General features: G+C 43.1%; 2 protein-coding genes across 8 annotated transcripts; one reads left to right on the top strand and one right to left on the bottom strand.

Moving 5' to 3' along the window:
• Positions 1-103: 103 nt before the first annotated feature.
• irak1 (interleukin-1 receptor-associated kinase 1) lies at positions 104-11,435 on the bottom strand. Of its 3 annotated transcripts, XM_028452170.1 has the most exons (17): positions 11,281-11,418; positions 7,975-8,206; positions 5,778-5,945; positions 5,568-5,669; positions 5,169-5,248; positions 4,946-5,065; positions 4,794-4,886; positions 4,638-4,702; positions 4,449-4,560; positions 4,228-4,340; positions 2,371-2,593; positions 2,223-2,291; positions 2,056-2,137; positions 1,745-1,836; positions 1,225-1,669; positions 390-485; positions 104-310 (listed from the first exon to the last, which is right to left on the bottom strand). In XM_028452170.1, the coding sequence occupies exons 2-17, from the start codon at positions 8,177-8,179 to the stop codon at positions 237-239; spliced, it is 2,139 nt and encodes a 712-aa protein (XP_028307971.1). In that variant the 5' UTR covers positions 8,180-8,206; positions 11,281-11,418; the 3' UTR covers positions 104-236. The 3 variants fall into 3 exon arrangements, with proteins under 3 accessions (XP_028307971.1, XP_028307969.1, XP_028307970.1); XM_028452168.1 differs by having other exon boundaries at positions 4,228-4,560; XM_028452169.1 differs by lacking the exon at positions 7,975-8,206 and having other exon boundaries at positions 4,228-4,560; positions 11,281-11,435.
• On the top strand, positions 10,987-20,912 carry LOC114466588 (serine/arginine repetitive matrix protein 2-like). Of its 5 annotated transcripts, none has more exons than XM_028452141.1 (7): positions 10,987-11,126; positions 14,176-14,320; positions 15,308-15,516; positions 15,594-15,787; positions 15,861-15,997; positions 16,575-18,437; positions 18,591-20,912. In XM_028452141.1, exons 1-7 carry the CDS (start codon positions 11,095-11,097, stop codon positions 19,623-19,625), a joined length of 3,615 nt encoding a protein of 1,204 aa, XP_028307942.1. In that variant the 5' UTR covers positions 10,987-11,094; the 3' UTR covers positions 19,626-20,912. The 5 variants fall into 5 exon arrangements, with proteins under 5 accessions (XP_028307942.1, XP_028307941.1, XP_028307938.1 ...); XM_028452140.1 differs by having other exon boundaries at positions 16,575-18,530; XM_028452137.1 differs by having other exon boundaries at positions 16,575-20,912.
• Positions 20,913-21,480: the final 568 nt, after the last annotated feature.

The raw sequence follows: 21,480 nt of genomic DNA, 5'->3' as shown, positions 1-21,480 counted from the left end.
AACAGTAAACACAGTAAAGAAAAAGGTGAAAAAAGACACAACCTGAGGTTTAAAAACTATTAAAACAAATATTTCACACTGATATAAAAAACTGACACAGAGCTGTCAAAGAGGAATAGATTTAATACAAACATGGCTGTGAGTGGTTAATTAAAAGTTTTGAACAGGTGGAGCAACAGGTTTAAAAAAAAAAAAGTAAAAATCAGTGAAGGAAGGAGCGTTCTCAGGGATTATCTTCACTTTATGGGAAGATAATCCAGTTCATCGCTCTCCTCTGGACCTCGGAAGTCCTCACAGCTCACATCTCCATCTGCACACACACACACATGCACTATTATGAATTTGTTTTTGTTGGAGGGGTGGAACACAGTTGAGTCACATTTACGTACAAAGGTCGTGTGACGACAGCAGCTCAGACGTTCCAGTCTCTCCCTCATACTGGGCTTTATTCTCCACCAGTCTCTGCTGACTGAGAGCCACCATCACTGAACCAACACAATCACAGGTTAGACCATCATTTTAGTTCAGGGGCCAAATACGAAGCAGTTTGATCTAAAGTGGGCCACAGATTTTATGCTAAAAAAACAGTCATTTCAACATTGTTGTGATCTAGTTTACACTTCTACATATACATAAAATACTAAATATGTAAGAAACTGACCATATCCAAGTAACAAGTGACATATATCAGTCCCAACAGGATCTATACTTTAAATTTACTAGATTTGTGAACAATTTCTTTTTAATTAGCGAAATATTATGTAATAATTAGAGGAATATTAAAGTATTTTGTAAGAATTTTGAGTGTTTTTCAACAGTTTCACATTAAAAATTAATGCAATCATGGGATATAATCACTGGGAGTGTTGAGTTTAATTTACACAATGATTCATGTTTTCTCTGTCATTTTTATATTTTCCTACAGGCAGAATTGGATGCTCCAAAGGGCCGGATTTGGCCCCCGGGCCATGAGTTTGATACATGTAGGTTAGAAAAACCACGTTTAAGCCTGGTAAGTAAACAACTAGTCAGTAAAACATAGATCTGTTCCTGTTATTATCACAGACATATAGAGAATAGATCTGTTACATCTCCTTTGTAAATGAATAAAGTAATGTAACTATAGTTAAATGTAGTTACTTTATAGCTTAAAGTTACTTTATAGTAACTTTATAGATTGGTCTCAGTAAGCATGATGGAATGCTGTCTCCAGGTGTTTCCTACCTGACGATTCCTGATCTCCTACAGAAGAACAAAGACCAGCCGTGCTCTGCCCTCTAGTGTCAGGATGTGGTACTGCTGTGGGTTCAGCTGACTGGTCCTGGCCATGGTTCTGGTCCTGGATCTGGTTCTCACTGGGTTCTGCTGGACTGAAGTGTTGGGACGTCAACCTTCCATTGGACTCAAGGTCGAACTGTGAGAAACCTCGGCTCTCGTCCGTCTCACAGGGACCGGCTAATGAAGAGACGCAGGAGAAAGGAGGAAGAGAGGCGGAGCAATGCAGAGGATGAGGATGAAGATGTAGAAGGGAGGAGGAGGAGGGTGGGGAGTACATGTCCTCTGATGGTCCCAGGCTGGTAAACTGCTTACACAGCGCTTCCACACTGGAGTCTGAGGGGACTACAGGACTCCTGACACGAGCGTGAATGTCTTTAAGTTTCTCAAAAACCTGAAAAAATAAATAAAAACACAAGTGTGAGAAGAACTGGACAAATATGTAAATATAAATAAAAGACGCGAAGACCTCCGTCATCCTCGGCCTCTTCTTCCAGCTCTTGTTCATGGTTTCACAGGCAAGACCTGCCACCTGCTCCCAGGCTGTGGGCTCAGCGACGCCTGTTGGAAACCATGAGACAACGACAGGAAACCATGAGACAACGACAGGAAACCATGAGACGACAGGAAACCATGAGACAATGACAGGAAACCATGAGAACAACGACAGGAAACCATAAGACAACAACAGGAAACCATGAGACAACGCAGGAAACCATCAGAGCAATGACAGGAAACCATGAGACAATGACAGGAAACACAAACGGGTCGAGAACAGACCTGCCGTCAGACGTGAGTCCAGTTCAGTTCTCCAGTGCTCTGCAGACTCTGTGGGATCCTCCAGATCCTTCACCAGATCCTTCTGTAGCCACACCCACACACAGCAGGACGTGTGTAAGTATATTTATGTCTGTGCGCATGTGTAAGTGTGTGTGTGTGTGTCTAACCAGGTATCTCTCTCTGGACCTCTGGTTCTTCTCCACAGCTCTTCTCCCACTCATCACCTCAAGTAGAACCTGAGGAACATACGGCACCCTGTCATCTTCTGGTATCCATGGTAACACCATCATCATCATCACTGTGATGGCGCCTCACCACCCCAAAGCTGAAGACGTCCATGGCGGGCCTCAACACGCGGTTCCTGATGTAGTCGTCGGGCAGGTAGGCTTGGGTTCCCTGGAGGGTGGCCGTCCGACCCAACGACGCCGTCTGGGTCGCTGAGGCACCCGGACCACCCGACCCGCTGCGACTGGTGAACCGAGCCAGACCGAAGTCTGACAGCTTGGCCACGAGGTGGCAGTCCAGCAGGATGTTGGAGCTGTAGGACGACACGGGACGTGAAACACAACAACCAATGAACCAATGAGACTGGTACGGAAATTATTATATTAATCATCATATCATCAAATGAGTGTTCATGTGTACAATTGTGTTTATACACGATGACTGTATTATTCGTTGTACTTTTGAACACAGACATTGCTCCTTTGCTGAGTCATGTTAGATTAGATTACTCGCAGTACAGACAGATTGTGCTGTATTCACAGTGCCAGCAAAAACCAGTCTCTGGTCAAGGTCTCAACAAAGCTCTGATAAGCAGAACTCTGAAGAAGCAGTAATTTTCCATCAAAAATCCTTCCTCACTTCACACTCTCCCTCCCCTTCCTCTTCATCATGCTATAAAATATATTGCGTTTCTCTTTCAGGGTTCAGCGCGTTACCCCTCTACCGGAGGAGGGTCATTGTATTTATCCATTGCTCTTTCCTTTATTAAATATGTTTTTTTATACATTCTCGTCTCAGACGTAGACCCGAACCACACGTAGACAACTTACAGAGTCAACACACAAAGTGACACAAAAACACAAAGTGACATAAAATTGGGGAGGCATCCTAATCAGGTGCCTGAGCCCCCTCATCTGGCTCTTCTCAATGCCGAGGAGCAGCAGCTCTACTCTCAGCCCCTTCTGATGACTGAGCTTCTCACCACCCCCCCCACCCTACGGAGGAAACTCATTTCAGCCGCTTGTACCTGATGATCCTGTTCTTTGGGTCACAACCAAAAGCTCATGACCATAGGTGAGGGTAGGAACGTAGATCTATCGGTAAATCCAGAGCTCAGCTCCTCTTCATCATGATGGATCAGTGCAGACTCAGCACAAACCATCTTGTCCACCTCTCTCTCCATTCTTCCCTCACTCGTGAACAAGACCCAGAGGTACTTGAACTCCTCCACTTGAGGCAGGACCTCATCTCTCAAGGCACTCCACCTTTTTCCGGTCAAGAACCATGGACTCGGACATGGAGGTGCTGATTTTCATTCTGGCCACTTCACACTGTGAACCGATCCGGTGAGAGTTGAATGCCACGACCTGATGGAGCCGACAAGACCGCATCATCCGCGAAAAGCAGTGATGCAATCCTGAGGCCCCCAAACTGGACCCCCTCAACACCCTGGATGTGCCTAGAAACTTATTCATAAAAGTTTGGAACAGAATCTGTGACTAAGGGCAGCCTTGGACCAGTCCAACCCTCACTGGAAACCAATCCAACTTACTGCCATGGTGACCAAGCTCTGACTCCGGTCATACAGGGAACAGACGGCCTGTATCAGGGGGTTCACCCTGTACTCCAGGAGAACCCCCCACAGGAATCCCAGAGGGACACAATCCAATGCCTTCTGCAGGTCCACAAAACACATGTGGACTGGTTGGGAAAACTCCCATGAACCCTCAAGGACCTGCTGAGTGTCTAGAGCTGGTCTACAGGTCCACAATCAGGACGAAAACCACCTTGTTCCTCCTGGATCCAAGGATGGACTATCCAGACCTCTAGACTCTCCAGTACCTAAATAGACTTGATCATGGAGGATGAGGAGTGGGATCCCTCGATGAGAAACAAAAACACAAAATGCAAAAACGTGTGTGTGTGTGTGCGTGTGTGTGCGCGCACCTCTTAACGTCTCCATGAATCACTTCTTCAGGTGAACTGTGTAGAAACTGTAGAGCTGCTGAAGCTTCTTCAACAATACGGATCCTCTGAGGCCAGGACAGAGACACACACTCCTGTAACACACACACACACACACACACACACACACACACACACACACACACAGGGTCAGGGTGTGTGCGTGAGCGTGTGTGCCTGTGTTTGTGCGTTTGCCTGTGTACATTGTGTAGCTGGTGCTCTAGTGATCTGTGGTCCATGAAGCTGTAGATGAGACACATTTCTCCACAACCTTCACTGAAGCCCATCAGGTCCACAATGTTAGGGTGTCTGAACCTGAACACACACACACACACGTCATCACAGCAGCTCAACACTGTGTGTGTGCGTGTGTGTGTGTGTGTTAAACCCACTTTGATAGTTTCTCCACCTCTGTCCTAAAGCTCTCCCTGAGCCGACTCCAGTCCAACAAACAGTCCTGTAAACAACAACAACAACAACAACAACATCACTGACACCGTCGCCATGACAACAACAATACTGACCAATCACGGCCGTCCTCAGCTCACCTCTGATTGGTCAGGCCTCCTGAGTCTCTTCACGGCACATTGAACGTTCCTCAGCGATGCTCGATAAACCACCCCAAAGCCCCCCTCACCCACCTGTACACATCATCATCATCACCTTCAGCGTTATAACCATCATCACACACGTGTCCTACCTGCAGGGTTGAGGAGAATCCCTCTGTTCCAGAATGCACCTCTTCAAAAGGCCACTGCAGAGCCACACCAGAGATCAGTGGCTCTGGGGCGGAGCTAGTGATGTCATTAATGACCTCATCCTGTACATTAAAACACACTAAATACTGAGGAACACATTGTGTGTGTGTGTGTGTGTGTGTGTGTGTGTGTGTGTGTGTGTGTGTGTGTGTGTGTGTGTGTCACCTGTACAACAGCTGACAGAAGGCACGAAGGGGGCGGGCCAGGTCCAGGAAGTGCTTTAGCTCCTCCCACCTCACTGTGAACTGGACAAAAACACATTGAAGGGACGGATGCCTGTGATTGGCTGATTGCAGGCATCAGTGAATCTATTGATCACATTTATTAATTTTTTGATTCATATATAAATGTATTTATATATGTATTTAAAAGTTAAGTTGAGAAGCTAAACAGTTATTGATCAGATAATTGATCAAGTTAGGATTTATTTTATTTTATTGATCCAAAAGAACAATTTGAGCCCAAACTCGTCCTGCTAACGTAGCCCCGCCCCTTTACCTTTTCACCTTGCTTAGCCTGTGCCGCCATATGCTAAGCTAAACATAGCATGTATGTGTGTGTTACCTGCTGTGCTCAGGCAGCTGAAAGTGGGCAGAGCCTCAGGCCTTTTTGGGGGAGGGTCCGTCGGAGGAAGCTGAGGAAAGGAAGGGTTCTGATTGGGCGGGGCTGCAGACAGAACGGTGGGGTCAGAGGTCAGTAAAGGTAGGAGTCTTGGTCAGTGTGGGAGGTAAAGGGACATTGGGGTCAGAGGTCGGGGGTCAGGGGTGCACTCACAGGTCAGGATGATGTCTCGAGGGCGGAACAGGTGGAGCCGCTCCAACACGTTGGACAGGTACCCCACCGTCCTGTTCCTGTTCTCCAGGTGAACCATCACCCAGTCGGTCCGCCTCTCTCTCCTCTCGGCCAATTGCACGTCGGTCTGATCGCTGAGCACCTCTGACGCTGAAGGATGGAAACATCTTTCATCATCACCATGTGTGCAGTGATGCAGAGAAAAGTAAGGGCTGACAACTAATGTGCCCATTGGCCAATCACAGGCTGCTTCAGAGTCACATGATGTTGAATGAACGTTTTTATCTTTTCATTTGAACATTTGCAAACACTGTTGTTACAGTATTCAAAGAAAAATAGTGCTGTAGGACTATTCAGTGACTCCTTCAGTGTTTCTGTGTCACATTTTTAGTGAAGTATGACGGTGTATTAGTGCCACATTAAAATAAAAAGAAATCTAAACACTACGAGATTAAAGTCGTAATATTTTGAGAATAGAATCATCACTTTATGATAATAAAATCGTATCTTTAAAAACGTTCTTCTGATGTCACTTCCTTTTTGAGCGCATCCATCTTCAGCAGTAACTAAAGGATGAGGGCCCTCCGGGTGTGTGACTAAGTTAAAAACCACACATACCTACAAACATTTGTACCCTCAGCATCATCCCTGCCAGTACACCAACTACAACAATAAATATGCTGGTAACAGCTTCTCCACGCCCGACTCTCTGACTGGAGCCCTGTCGACCAGTATAACACCTTCAGAGTGTCACACTCTATCGCAACAACTTTAATCTCATAAAATTACATTTTTATTCAAATACGACTTTAATCTCATAAATTTACAATTTTATTCTCAAAAAATTACTTAAATTTTGAAATATTATGCCTTTAATCATGTAAAATTATGACTTTCATCTCAGAGTGCCCAGACTTTTTCATTTTATTTTAATGTGGCCCTAATCTATCTTTCAGTTATTAAAATACGTTTTAAATACATTTTAATAACTGTGTTGCACTGTTGTATTGGGAGTGTACAGTGAAGTGCAGCTGGTACACCTGCCATGACCGCACGCTCGATCCCCGCCGCCGGGAGAGAACCAGGCGTGTGGGAGCGGCTGTGTGTGTCTCTGCTTGTGTATTGGTTGAGGTTACAAGGGGCGGGGTCAGTTAGCATATGAGCGAAACATTTAGATTTAGATTTAAACATTTAGATTTAGATTTAACATTTAGATTTAATATTTAGATTTAGATTTAACATTTAGATTTAGATTTAAACATTTAGATTTAGATTAAATATTTAAACTTAGATTTAACATTTAGATATAACATAACATTTAGATTTAAACATGTAGATTTAGCTTTAACATTTAGATTTAACATTTAGATATAAGATTAAGCATTTAGATATGATATATAAGATTTAGATTTAGATTAAATATTTAGACTTAGATTTAACATTTAGATATAAGATAACATTTAGATATAAGATAACATTTAGATTTAAAATTTAGATTTAGATTATATATTTAGATATTATATTACCATTTAGATTTAGATTTAATGCTTTTTTTTTTACCTCTCTCTCTCTCTCTCTCTCTCCCTCTCTCTCTCTATATATATATATATATATATATATATATATACTGTATATATATGGTTAAATGTTGTGTTAAATGTAGGAAAATGTGCTAAATATGATAAAAGTTAGATCAATAATGAAAATGTGTTAGCTACAACTTTTATACTACATTTTTACACTTGGCAACCCATACTAATCTGCCGTCGTAGTGAAGTGAATTGATTTTTTAATTTTTACATGATTTTACGTGTTGATCACAGGCAGAGTTAACATGTAAAACATCTACAAAATGAGCATCTGTTTATTACATTATTATTAATATCGCATTATCTATAATCTATAAGTTTTGAAATTATTATTATTATCACTGCTGTTATTAATTGTTTATTTAGAGCGACATTCTGATTAATTAATTATTTTTTTCACAATAGAACATAAATGTGTCTCTGTCATAGATTTACATTTATATCCCACCATGTTTTATAACATTATTCATATTTACTTACAGGCTATTTTAATCGACTAAATCCCCCACGCAAACAGTCGATTAAAGTCAGTATTAAAGGTAAATAAATCACACAACTAAAGCTGTGTGTCGGTTAATCGTTAACCTCACCGAATCGGGTCCAGTCCAGGTCGGACAGTCCGTCCATCACCCGACAGAACCTCCAGCGGACGGACGGAGGGAGGTCGTAGAGGAACCGGGACGTGGACTCCATGTCCGGTATCGGTACCGAGGACGGTCCCTGACAGTCAACCGGACCGAGACTGACAACTCTTTCCAAAAGTTCTGATCTCCACCCACCGCCTCTCAAGCTCATCACAATAAGAGCCGCATCCTGTCAGGCCTGACAAAATAAAAGCCGACTGATTAGCGTCTCGTGACTTTTTTTTTCTTCTTGTCTGCACATGCTGTCAAAGATCGACACTACAAGAAGAAGATGGGTTATCTTTAACTTTAAGCACAGGGGGCGGGGCCACAAACATGACAATGGATCAGATCTTAGGGTCACATGATCAACATTCATTAGAATAACAATCAGAGCATTAACACAATAAACTACAAAGAGTTTGTGTGCTTTTGTTGTTTTTTGTCATTTGTGTGTTTAGTTTTGTGTATTTTTTCTTCTTCATTAGATGTGTTTTTAGAGATATTTTCTGTGTTTACTTTGGGGGCCGCACAAAATCAGACTGAAGGCCGCATGTGGCCCCCGAGCCACCAGATGCCCATATCTGGGGTAGAGATAGATAGATGTAAATAAAAAGAATACCAACAGAAACATTCTGCCACACACTGTTTGAAGGAAGATAAATGTTTGTGTTGTGTCTGACAGAAAGATAAATACTAATAATTTAATAGTTGGATAAATACACATTTTATTAAATATTCATTTTACATTTCTTTTATTATCGTTATGGATTGAATAAATGACAACAGATAGTTTGTAGACTACATTTCTGACTTCACACTTTTATTTTGAAACAGGAAGCTCTGAGTGCACACCTTCTCTCAGCCTTGGTGTGAAGTGACTCATTTCCCTGTTTCCCCTAAAACGAGTGTGAAAGTGACGTCAGACACGCACTGAAGTGTAAGGGAGCGCGTGCACCTTCTAGCGTGTCTTTCTGACGCTGTTCCATCAGGTTAATGAACATTATGTAGTTGTTCTATCAGTGTTTCCATTAGATTCAAACTTTCATCTGATAAATTAGTTTAATCTCGCAAAAAAAGTGTCAAAATAAGAGCCCGGTTTGAAGAGAACATGTAATCTACTTCTGTTTGGTCTCTTCCACATAAATATTTTTTAACTAACAAAGTAATCAGATAAAGATGCTTCTCAGATTCTATCCTGTAATACAGTTTTTACTTAAATAAAAAAGACATGGATTTGAATCGTTGTTATAGCCTTTAGTTATTCTTTTGACAACATGTCTTATTCATGTACGAAACACTAAATGGTGACCTTAGTTCAATGGTTCCCAACCTTGGATCGTGACCTCATTTCGATATCAAAAATTTGAGAAAGTGAACGTATAGAATACAGTTGTTGTAAGATTGTGTGTTGTGTTTTAATTATAAAAACAATTTAATAATTATTCAATTCAATTAAACTTTATGTATATAGTGCTAATTACAGAGTAGAGTATCTTTTTTCATCCCGCAGTGAGGAAATGTACTGTTATGACAGCTCAGTAAAAATAAAAATAAATAAATTGTAAACATCTTGTAGGTACAAGGAAAATCCAGCGTACACGACACGTCACAGTGAACTTTACATTCGTGTTGTTTCCGTTCTAACAGGAAGTTGATTTTTTTGGTAAAACCTTTGGACATTAAAACAATGAAATGAAACATCTGAAAAAACCCATAAAGGAGAACCAATAACACCAACACACACTCACAAAGAACACGCAAAACTCCACACACAGGCCTGAATAAAATTAACCACAACCTACTAATCTACCAACTGTGATGAAGCATTTATTTATTTATTATGTCAGAAATTAGAAATTACTATCATTACATATAACATCTAATTATAATGTTATTATTATAATATTCACATTATTAGATCAGTCAGGATAATAGATGTATTCTTTCCTAACAGTAAATAAGAACATTCTAGCACTTTAAATAAATTAAAAAAAATTAGAAAAGGAAACACCTTAGGGCTATGTGCAATGCACTATAGCACTTTAAATATATATACTTTTATTATTATTTCTTAAAAGGCAACTCAGGGCTATTTGCAATGCACAGTGGCACTTTAAATACTGTAAGTTGTTTTATTTTTCAAAAGATAATGAAACTCAATAATGTAAATTTATTGTATGCAGTACGTGGAAGTTAACTGCTTTTCTTTCCCCTGTCCTTTTCTTTGCTCTACAACATCCTGTCCATTCTGTTGAGAATGTAGCTGTTCTGATCCCATTGTTCCATTTAAATGAAAAGTTGCTGTATTTTATGATCCTTATGCTCTTTGTCCTGTATGTAATCCTTTTGTATATTGTTTTGTGTCTCGCCATGTTTTATTGTTAAGTGTGACATTTTATTACATCAGCCTGTCTAGGGACAACAGATGGAAATTAACCTTTGGCTATAATCTGGCATATTTAAATTTTTTTGAATGTTCATTAATATGTACTGTCCCTACTTAAATAAAGAAAAACATTTAAAAAAAAAAAATTAGAACAGAAGAAGGAATGAAATAATAAAAGAAAGCTGTAAATAAAACAACAAACAAAACAGTAGTTCATAATTAAGATATTTTCCATACAGATTTATACAAATATGTAACATACAGTAACAGTAATAGTAAACAGATTATATCACACCAATTAATGAGGGGTCACTATTATTTTCAACCCTCAAGAGTATTTTTGCAAGCAGACAGAGCTTCAAATGCTTTTTCATAGCAAAAATAAATAATAAAATGAAAAAATAAATATAATTAAATTAATAAATAAATAACAGTCGGAGTCAATGATCATTTGAAATCTCAGCGTCTGTAAATAAAAACTACTTTTGTTAGCAGAATCTATTATGACGCTCTCTTTCTAGCTGTGCCCTCATATCGCGAGATTACCGTCTTTTCCTGTTTTCAATGACCTCATTCTCTCGCAGATCTCGCGGTGTTTGCGTGTCTGACAGCGGATGAGGACAGATTTTAAGGGGGCGGGGCGCAGCAGAGATGTTTGGAGGCTTTTTTTAATTATAAAATTATTTATTTAAATAAAAATGGCCGCCACGGAGAGCGGGGAGCAGAGAGTGTAAGTGTTTTTATACATTTTAACCTCCGTCGGTGCTCCGCCGCAGAGCCGCTTCTGTCGTAGGTTTGATCCACAGCAAAGTGCGCTGATTTGCACCCCGGCCTGTCTCGGCAGAGCGGGGTTAGCGGGGATACGTCACCAACTTTCCACTCACTCGGTTCCGTGGCTGCTGCTGCTGTAATGTGTGGAGCCGGGGGGCGATAACCCGCTCCTATGTGCCCGTTCCGACACCCGCAGAACCGCCCGGGAGCTCGACCCGGAGGTGTCCGTGTGAACATCCCCGGCCTCCGGGCAGCGCTGCTGCTTCACCTCCGTCACACGGGCGGGAAGCTAACGGACGACTAGCCGTTAGCCAAACACAGCATGTATGACGTAGGAGAGCTGAGCAGGATAACCCCAGTTAACCCGGGTTAACTCACGTCACCCCGAGATAACCTGAGCCATTTCAAGTAAACCCAACATAAACCGGATCAACCTAGGCTAAACTGATCCAGAATGAGTTAACCTAATTTAACCTGAGCTGTTCCTCTGTAGACCGGGTTGTTCTAAGTTAACCAGATATAAACTTGTTAGACCTGGCGGATTAAAGGAAATCAAATGATGATAAACCTAATCAAAGATGAGTTATCTCATTTGAATCAGGCTAAAATAATTTGGGTTAACCCGAATTGGTCTGAATAAACCTGGTTTATGGGGATGGGACTAAATTAGATTAGGTTAGCCTGGGTTAACTTGAGCTTGAATGAGTCATTCCAAGTAAACCCAAAATAAACCTGATCAACCTGGGCTAAACTAATCCAGAATGAGTTAAGCTAATTTAACCTGAAGTTAACCAGATATAAACCTAGTAACCCGGGTGGATTAAATAAAATCAAATTAGATACATTGTCGGATTTAAATCCAGCTAAAATAAACCGGGTTAACTTGAGTGAAGGCCAATGAATTCCAAGTAAACCCAAATAAACCTGGTTTATGGGGCAGGGCTATATTAATTAGGTTAACCTGAGTTAACTACAGTCTGACCAAGTCACTCCAAGTAAACCCAATGTTGACTTGAGTTAACTCCTCGTTAGGCCAAGTTAATTTAATCCAAACCTGACTAAAACCCAAATAAACCTGGGTTTAACTCAAGTAGTCCTGAGTTACTCTGAGGTAATCCAATGTAAACAATCATAATGTATGAATAAAATAATGTAATCCAAAAACGCCTGGATTAAATTAAAACAGATTAAGATGATCTCTAACTCAGAGGTTGAATCTTTAATTGTTTTGCTGAAAAGAACATGAATTAAATTAAATTAAACTATTCTAATGTAATCTGTCACCTTAGTTAAATTGAATTTGAATCATTTACAACTTGCGTCAAATTAAATAAACCAAGTTCAACCCAAGTAATCTTGAGTTAATCAAATCTAATCTAATACAACCCAGGTCGATGTAGACTATACTAATCAGATTAAGATAATCTAAATGAAGATAACGTTAAGAGTTAACCCATGTCTAATCCATAGAAATCAAGTACATTTGCGTTAATTCAAGTTAACCTGTGATAACTTGGATATCCTGAGTTTCCTCAAACCTGAGTTAAACTGAATAATAATAATTAATATTATTATTATTATGAACAATTTTCTCATATTCTACATTTTCTCCTTTTTGGCAAGTTTTTCTGATAAAATACATTAATATATTTCCAATCATCAAAAATAAGGATGTGCGAAAACCCCCCCTCACTAAATTGGCCATATTTCAAAAAGCTGGTAAAAAATTCAGAATTGTGATGTTTGTTCTGAAAATGTGTTGAAATGACATGGAATGACCCTTTACACTTTTCTATCATTTTTCTGTTTCCGGGTCTGTTTGAATGACTCCACTGCTGTTAAACTTCCTTAAAGTGCATGATGTGCAAGTGTATGATCAATGAGGTTTATGCAGTCAGCAAGTGTTTTATTTTATACTTTATACTAAGTTTTAGATGACTTAGAGAAGCTGAAATCACTCCAGATTCCACGTTTGCGGCACTGTTAGACACTCAGACACTGGTTTAACAGGATAAACCAAATAGAAATGAGTCTTTAGTCTGAGTCATACAGAGATTTACATTTAATTTTCAGTGAAATCTCAACCAATGAATCAGCGTCAAGTTTTTGTACAAAATCCTGCACAGCTGTGATAACGTAGCGCGAGATATTTTGATATTTTAAGAATCTCACGGCCGCAAAGGTTAGTGACGTCTGTCGTGGTGAAAAAACTACAAATTTCCGAATATGGACTAAAACAATAACTGATATAATCTAAAAAAAATCACACGGTTTGAATGTAAATCAAAGGAAAAGAGGCTACCAGGCTACGAGAAACTAAAGTGAAATTGAAAGAACGTCACATTGAGAATGGTTGTTCACACTCACCTTCCATTCACTAATATGAATTATGTTGAATAAAACATGTGGATAAAAATGTTGATCCATTTTTTATAGAACCACAGAGTGTCTGTTTTATGTCAGTTATAATCTGATAATATGTCTTGCATATAATAATATATGGGTTTTAGATTATTTATTTCATTTTGTTCAAAGCACATTATTGCTTTGGTCAAGAGTTTCCCTGAGAGCTCAGGTGTGCGTGTCCCTTTAAATGTTGTCGCCACAATGAATTGTGGGTCAGCATTATCTCATCTCCTTTGGTAAAGGATGTATCAGTGTTTCCTAGGCTAAAGGAGGTAAAATGGAAGCATTGAACCTCTTTTCCTGAGCTTAAAGAGAACTCGGACGCTATTTATCATGGCCGCGACCTAAACACAGAAGGAACAGTGGGTAGGAAAGGAGATAGGAGGGAATATTTGGATGCAGCCTCTGTGTTTGCTCTCTTTATACACCATAATATGCACCATAACCACAAACCTTTCCCATCATGATTATTGATCAAAGCACATTAAACAGCAGAGGTGAGAACACTTAATGCTGTGGACCATGAATGTAAATCAAAAATCAGAACCACACATTTTCACCTATCAGCCACAGACGTGACATCACTTCCTTTTTCCCTTCAGGGAGGAGGAGCCTGAGGTGGAGGAGCCTCCTGGCGATTCCCGGGATCCAACATACAAATCACGGCGTAAAACAAAGAAGAAAACAAAAGAACGACGACACTCCGACCAGACTTCATCAGCCCCGCCCACAGAAGCTCAGAGTCAGGTGCGGGTCACATGATCAACATTTAGAATAACAACCAATCAATGTGTTTGTTTTGTTGTATTTATTTTTGTTGGGATTTTTAATTTTTTTTAAATTTTGTGTGTTTTTAAGTTTCTTTGTGTTCATTTCGTGGCCCCCGGGCCATCAGTTGCATATCTGATCCAAAACCAGACTCAGGCATCCCTGAACTCTAGCTAAGCTAAGCTAAGCTTATGAGCAGAGTTATTGGTTGAGAAAAGACATTTTTATTCATCTGAATAATATCCATTGTTATCCAGTATGTTTACTATTATTATAGTCAACTTAAAGATGGAAATCCTTGTTTTAATAAGAAATAAAATAGGTTAAAAGTGAACAAAAATGGTGGAAAATGTGGTGAAATGGGATTTTAAAAACCACAGAAATTGGTTAAAAGTTGCAAATAAGAGTGGACAAAAACGGACAGAAAAACTGGTAAAAAGGGTTCAAAGTGTCAATATTAGAACAATTACTTTAAACTGGTAAATAATGGACATGACAAATAGTGAATGTGGTTAAAATGACAAAAAAATAATCATGAAATATGGTGAAAATAGGTTAAAAGTGACAATAATGGGTCAACATATGTGACATTAGGTGAAAAAGTGGTGGAAAGGGTTTATAAGTGCTGAACATGTTTTGAAAGTAGAAAAAATGTGCAGAAAAGGCATTGAAATGTGATGAAGTGTCAGAAATAGGGGTAATGTAGCAAAAATGTATGAAAATATGGCAAGAAAAAGTGATAAAAATAGGTTAAAATATGGAAAGTTTGGTGTAGTTGCAGAAAAATAGTAAAAAAAATAAGTAAAAATGGGTTCAAATTGTTCTAAGAAAATATTCTTTGTTCACTCCTGGCCTCAAGGTTGAGAGCTCCTGCATTAGTTAGTTAGTTAATTCACTTGTTCTTATGTCTCAACCATCAAAGTCTTTTTGGTGGTTGTTTGGTGATGACTGATGTCCTTTGTGCAGGTGTCAGAGTCTGAACCAGGACCCTCAGAACCAGGTCTGGGATCCACAGCGCGGGGGGAAGTTGCTGGTTCTTCTAAGCAGCGGCGCTCTGTTATCAGAGACCGTGGACCGCTGTACGATGACCCCACGCTGCCCCAAGGTTGGACACGTAAACTGAAGCAGAGAAAGTCCGGCCGCTCCGCTGGAAAGTTTGACGTCTACCTGATCAAGTAAGCCCCGCCCTCGTGTCGACCAGCCCCCGGTGCAGTAGAAGCTCTGATGTCCTGAATGTTTCTGTACCGTGCAGCTCTGAAGGAAAAGCTTTTCGCTCAAAGGTGGAGCTCCTGGCCTACTTCCAGAAGGTCGGCGACACCACCACGGATCCTAATGACTTTGATTTCACCGTTACCGGGCGGGGGAGCCCCTCACGCCGGGAAAAACGCCCACCCAAGAAACCCAAGCTGGTGATACCTTCAGGCCGAGGTCGTGGGCGACCCAAAGGTACTGAAGCTCCCATCCACCCTCTCCTTGTTCCTGGTTTCCAAAGTTCTTCACGTGTGTTTGTTCTGTGCAGGAAGTGGGAAGGTACGGCCGGCTACGGAGGGCGTGGCCATGAAGCGCGTGGTGGAAAAGTCTCCAGGAAAACTGTTTGTCAAAATGCCTTTTGGAGCGTCAGAGCCGCCCACAGCCACCAGTGGCTCCGCCTCCAAAGTACGAGCGACTACTCTTTTAACTTTATCTTTATTCTACAATCATTGCAGTTTTCTTTTGTTTCCTGTTCCCGATCTTTGAGGTAAACTTTACAGGTGTACTGAGAGACTATTTTTCGTGCCGCCGACATCCGTTTTGAAATTTCCCTGATTTTGTTTCAGAATTTACACATTTATGTTTCCTCGTCTTTCAAACATGCTTCATACAATCATTGGGGTGAACTATTGTCATCAATTTCATATTTATAAACAGCAGAAACACATTGAAAAAGCACTCTTTTACAGTGAAACGTGTTGTAAATGTGTGATAATGTTCCTAAACATGTGTGGTGAAATAGGGTTTTAAAAACCACAGAAATTGGTTAAAAGTTGCAAATAAGAGTGGACAAAAATGGAATTCTTTGGAATTCTTGAAGGCATCTGGCGTGTGCTTTGGACGAGATCAAGATGAGGGACAAACTGAGCTTAATTTGGCCCTTTTCTTACCAGATGTCAGCAGGATTATTTTATATAGTATGTCATGTGCTCTTTAAATTGGAAACACAATGTTGAGTGTGTGTGTGTGTGTACACCACCAGGTGGCGTCTTCGGCCGTAGTTTCCAAGTCGCGGCCTGGCAGAAAGAGGAAATCGGTCCAAGAACTTCCGCCTCCCCCACAGACGGCCCCCAAGAAACGAGGCAGAAAACCAGCTTCAGCTGCTACAGCATCTGCAGCCACCCCGCCCTCCACGCCCATGCCCACGTCGCCTCTTCCCAGTAGCTCCGCCTCCAGCTACACCGCCGCTGCCATCTTAGCTGCAGAAGCCAAACGAAGGGCAGCCAAGGAGTCTTCCACAAAGGCGGCCGTGCAGGAAACGGCGTTGCCCATTAAAAAACGCAAAACCAGAGAGACGATGGAGGAAAAGGAGAGTCCTCAGCCTCCAGCTGCTGAGACCAGAAGACCCAGCGCTGCAGAGGAACCTCCCACCTTAGACCCCCAGCCGGATCCTTCACACCAAAGCCAATCACAACCGCCTGCACCGGATGACAGCCAATCACATGGACACAAGTCACACAAAGGACGAAAGCACAAGGAGAAAAGCAAACATGGCGAGGGCGGCCCCGGCCAATCAAAAAGCCACAAAAGGAAAGACAGACCTCACAAGCACCATCACCACCATCATCACCACCATCACCATCATCACCATCGCCGCCAAGAGTCATCCACTTCCTCACAGGGGCCGCCGACTCCTCCTGAACATCCGCCCCCTTCCACTCAGTCTGGTTCAGAACCAGAGCAGCAGCTTCCTCCAAAACCATCTCCCAAGTCTGAGCCCAAATCTGATTCTCAGCAACCTTCGTCTCACCTGAGCCACCAACCACCCCCTCCTCCTCAGACAGGGTCCTCGAGTCCATCAACACCTCAGACACGGTACCCTGACCCACGGCCTCCACAACCCGAATCCCTCGGTCAATCTCCACCATCTCCCAAGCAGAAGACCCAGTCTTTGCCTCAGGCCCCGCCCATCTCACACGAGCACCCCCCTCCAACCAGGCTTCCACATCCACAGACCCAGTCCAGAGCTCCAGTGCAACCTCAACCCCGTTTTAAAAGTCCATCTTCCCCCCCTGTTCTCCAATCCTCGATTAGAACCCCAACACAAGGACACAGTCAATCCCAGACCACATCCAGATCCTCAGCCCAAGCTCAGCCTCACGTACAATCAAGAACCCCCTGCCTGACTCCGCCCCGTTTCTTACCAAGGACCCCATCTCTAGGTCAGCCTCATTCCCAGTCCCAAACCTCAGCACAGCCACACCCTCAATCTCAGTTCAGGATCCCAGTGCAGCCCCAACCCCAGTCCAGGACCCCACCCCAACCACAGCCCCAACCCCAGTCAAGGACCCCACCCCAAGCACAGCCCCAACCCCAGTCAAGGACCCCGCCCCAACCACAGCCCCAACCCCAGTCCAGGACCCCACCCCAACCACAGCCCCAACCCCAGTCCAGGGCCCAATCTCAACCACAGCCACAACTCCTGTCCAGGACCCCAACCCAACCACAGCCCCATCATCAGTCTAGGACCCCACTTCAACCACAGCCCCAACCCCAGTTTAGGACCGCATCCCAACCACAGCCCCAACCTTCATCCAGGATCCCATCCCAACCACAGTGCCAACCTCAGTCCAGGACCCCAACCAAACCACAGCCCCAACCCCAGTCCAGGACTGCAGCCCAACCACAGTCAAGGACCCCACCCCCACCACAACCCCAACCCCAGTCTAGGACCTCACCCCAACCGCAGCCCCAACCCCAGTCCCGGACGCCATCCCAACCACAGCCCCAAACCCAGTCCAGGACCCCAACTCAACCACAGCCCCAACCCCAGTCCAGGACCCCACCCCAACCTCAGTCTAGGACAGCCCAACCACAGCTTCAACCTCAGTCCAGGACCCCAACTCAACCACAGCCCCAACCCCAGTCCAGGACCCCACCCCAACCTCAGTCTAGGACAGCCCAACCACAGCTTCAACCTCAGTCCAGGACCCCAACTCAACCACAGCCCCAACCCCAGTCCAGGACCCCACCCCAACCTCAGTCTAGGACCCCAGCCCAACCACAGCCCCCTCTTCAGTACAGGACCCCAACCCAATCCCTGGACCAAACACATTTCAGAACCCCAATGCAGCCCCAACCACAACCTCTAAACAGGACATTAGTACAGCCTCAACCTCTACCACAATCCTGGACCCCAACACAACCACAGGTCCAGCCTCAGTCTCAGACCCTAACTAAACCACAGGTCCAGCCTCAATCCAGGACCAATTACCAACCACAGGCCCAACCACAGTACAGGACCCAATCCTCTCAGCTGCAGTGTAGAACCCTCACCCAACCACATCATCAAACCTTGTCCAGGAGCCCAATGCAGCCCCAACCTCCACTGCAGTCCAAGACCTTAACCCAACCACAGCCTCAAACCCTTTCAAAAACTGTAGCGCAACCACACACCCAACCTCAGTCCGAAATGCCAACCCAGTGTCCAACTCAAGTGCTCCCAGGCCATCAGGCCCAGACAAGACACCTGACACAGCACCCAGTCCAGGCTCAGTGTAGACCGCAACAGCCAAGGCTACTTCAGTCCCAGCCCACGTCCCAAACTCAACTGGGCCTCCAGACTCACTCTCAGCTTACCAGAACACATGTGCAGCACCTCTCGCCCCAACAACTTTCTACCAGCCTTACCAGAACTGATCTGCCCACTGAGCAGCAGAACCAGAGTGAACAGCCCCAGGACCTGAGCACCACACGGTCTGGCCGGGGGAGTTTACTTCCAAGCCAGGAAGTGGACATGGGTGTCATCAGGATGGACAACAGAGGCGATGCGTCCCTGAGCTCAGAGAGACAAGAAGTTACCCAAGGAGGTCGGGGATCTAACAGCACCTCCAGACCTTCTACTTCTTCTTCTGGAGCAGCTGTAACTGGTCCTGTAGCCGGACCAGATAGAGGGACAATGCTGCGGGCAGAGCCGGAAGCATCAGGTGAGGAATCAGAGCTCAGAGACATTGTTCCCCAGTCCGCGGTCCCTTGTCCCAGTCGCGAGGAAACGGTGGAGTCACGGACTGTTGTCAGCGAGAGAGTTAGTTGATCCACGGACGGAGCGGGAACTGATCCGACTGAGAAGGACTGAGACTGCACTGTTCTTCCAGGTCATGTGTGTTAGCACAGTTTCAGGGACATGGAACTCAGAGTCTAGTCTGGAGTCTTTGTTAAGGACGAATCCTGGCGCTGAAGGACCGTAAACCAGAGATTGAACACTAGCTTTTTATAGGAAAACAAAGGAAGGAAAGCCCGACAGTGGGCGTGTAAATATGATCACATGGCAGCTGTTGAATCCCGCTGGTCTTGGTGGGAAGAGGACGACGACTTTGGAACTAACAACGCTTACAACACATTACTCCCAACCTAATATGGCTTCCAGAATATAACCGTTTTTTTAATTGTGTTTTTCATAGTTTATTGTTTGGTCTTTGTTATGATAAGATTTGAGCTTTGACAGGATCGACTGAAAACCTCCACTCCCAGTTTTTCTTCTAGCACTTTGTGTTGACTGAAAACTGTCTGATTGATGCCTTCAAGGCCATGTGGATGCTCCTTTGCACTTTAATGTGGTTCCATTTCCCAGAAGTAACCAGAGCTGGCCAGTTGTTCACTTCCACTATAGAGGAAGTGGATTCTTTGAAGTATTTGTAATGGAATTACTGCTTTTCAATCCCCGTGGACAGAATGAATGTGTTTGAATCAAACCCAGGACGGGAAATCTTTCTTTGTAGCCAATGACGACAGAGCAGCTCCGTACGGGATTGGGTCAGATCTCACTAAATCTACACTTTAGTTTCCCTCCCAAAAAGGAAAAACTACTCTTCAATGTGTCTTCATGATGAATGTCTGGAACAAGCTGTGCGTCCCGTTTAAATGACCAATCACCTGCATGTTGCTCAGACGCACACAGAGCGCCGCCTACTGGTCCGCAGCTGGAAATGAGCCACTTTCTCACAGTTTAAAGGTGCTTTCACACCGAACGCGACTGAAGTGACTGAAGCAACTCGATTACATTAAAATCAATGTAAATGACGCAATTTCAAGTTATCTCCCCTAAACCGACGTGACATGTGTAATTTGAAAAAATCAGAATTTTTTAAGGGACTTAAAGTGACAAATCCTTAGACCTTCACTGTCTGTAGAGCGGAGGCTGCAGCCCCTCCCTGCTCCCTTCCGCTACAGTGCAGATGGCTGCAGCAGAGGCTGTACAACTTCCTCAATTTATCAGGGCAAAATTAAAGCGCTTAACCTCTTGGAAACCACAGTAACTACTGATCAAACACATTCTGAGTGAACTCATCCTTTAATATCTCCGTAAGTTGATCATTTAAACCGTAAAAGCGGAGCAAGAAGGACAATAAGTGATCAACCCTCTCTCTCTTTCTCTCTACCCTGTCACCGGCTCAAAACACACACATACACACACATTGTTCCCTGGTTATCGCGTCACTGGAGCGATGAAGTGATGGAGTGACCAAAAAGCACAGCTATGTGCAAGCGACACATCAGGGGAGATGGAGGCTACTGCAGCAATGCGGTCGCGTTCGGTGTGAACGCACCTTTAGGCTTTAGCGCTCTTCCAGGAACTACATTTGTTTGTTGATGGCTACATTAAGCTCCGCTTAACGTGTCCGTGAAGGTTTTCAGTCTTCAGCTCGCTGAATCAGTTTGAAACCTGTTCCCCTACAGCAGCCCCCAAAACGAGTATGCAAAACCATTTAAAAATACACAAAATGACAAAAGAAATACAAAACATTTTTGGAAAAACACAACACAAAATAAGATTTTTTTTCTTTCTCCAAATGATACAGATAAAGAATTGGAAAAACCCGCCAAACATTAAAGAAAAAAAACAAAAATATCTTTGTTGTTTTTTGTGTTAATGCTCTGATTGGTCTTTA

This window comes from Gouania willdenowi, chromosome 7, assembly GCF_900634775.1.
Source record: "Gouania willdenowi chromosome 7, fGouWil2.1, whole genome shotgun sequence".
NCBI lineage: Eukaryota > Metazoa > Chordata > Actinopteri > Blenniiformes > Gobiesocidae > Gouania > Gouania willdenowi.
This window is presented reverse-complemented; position numbering and strand designations above follow the sequence as displayed.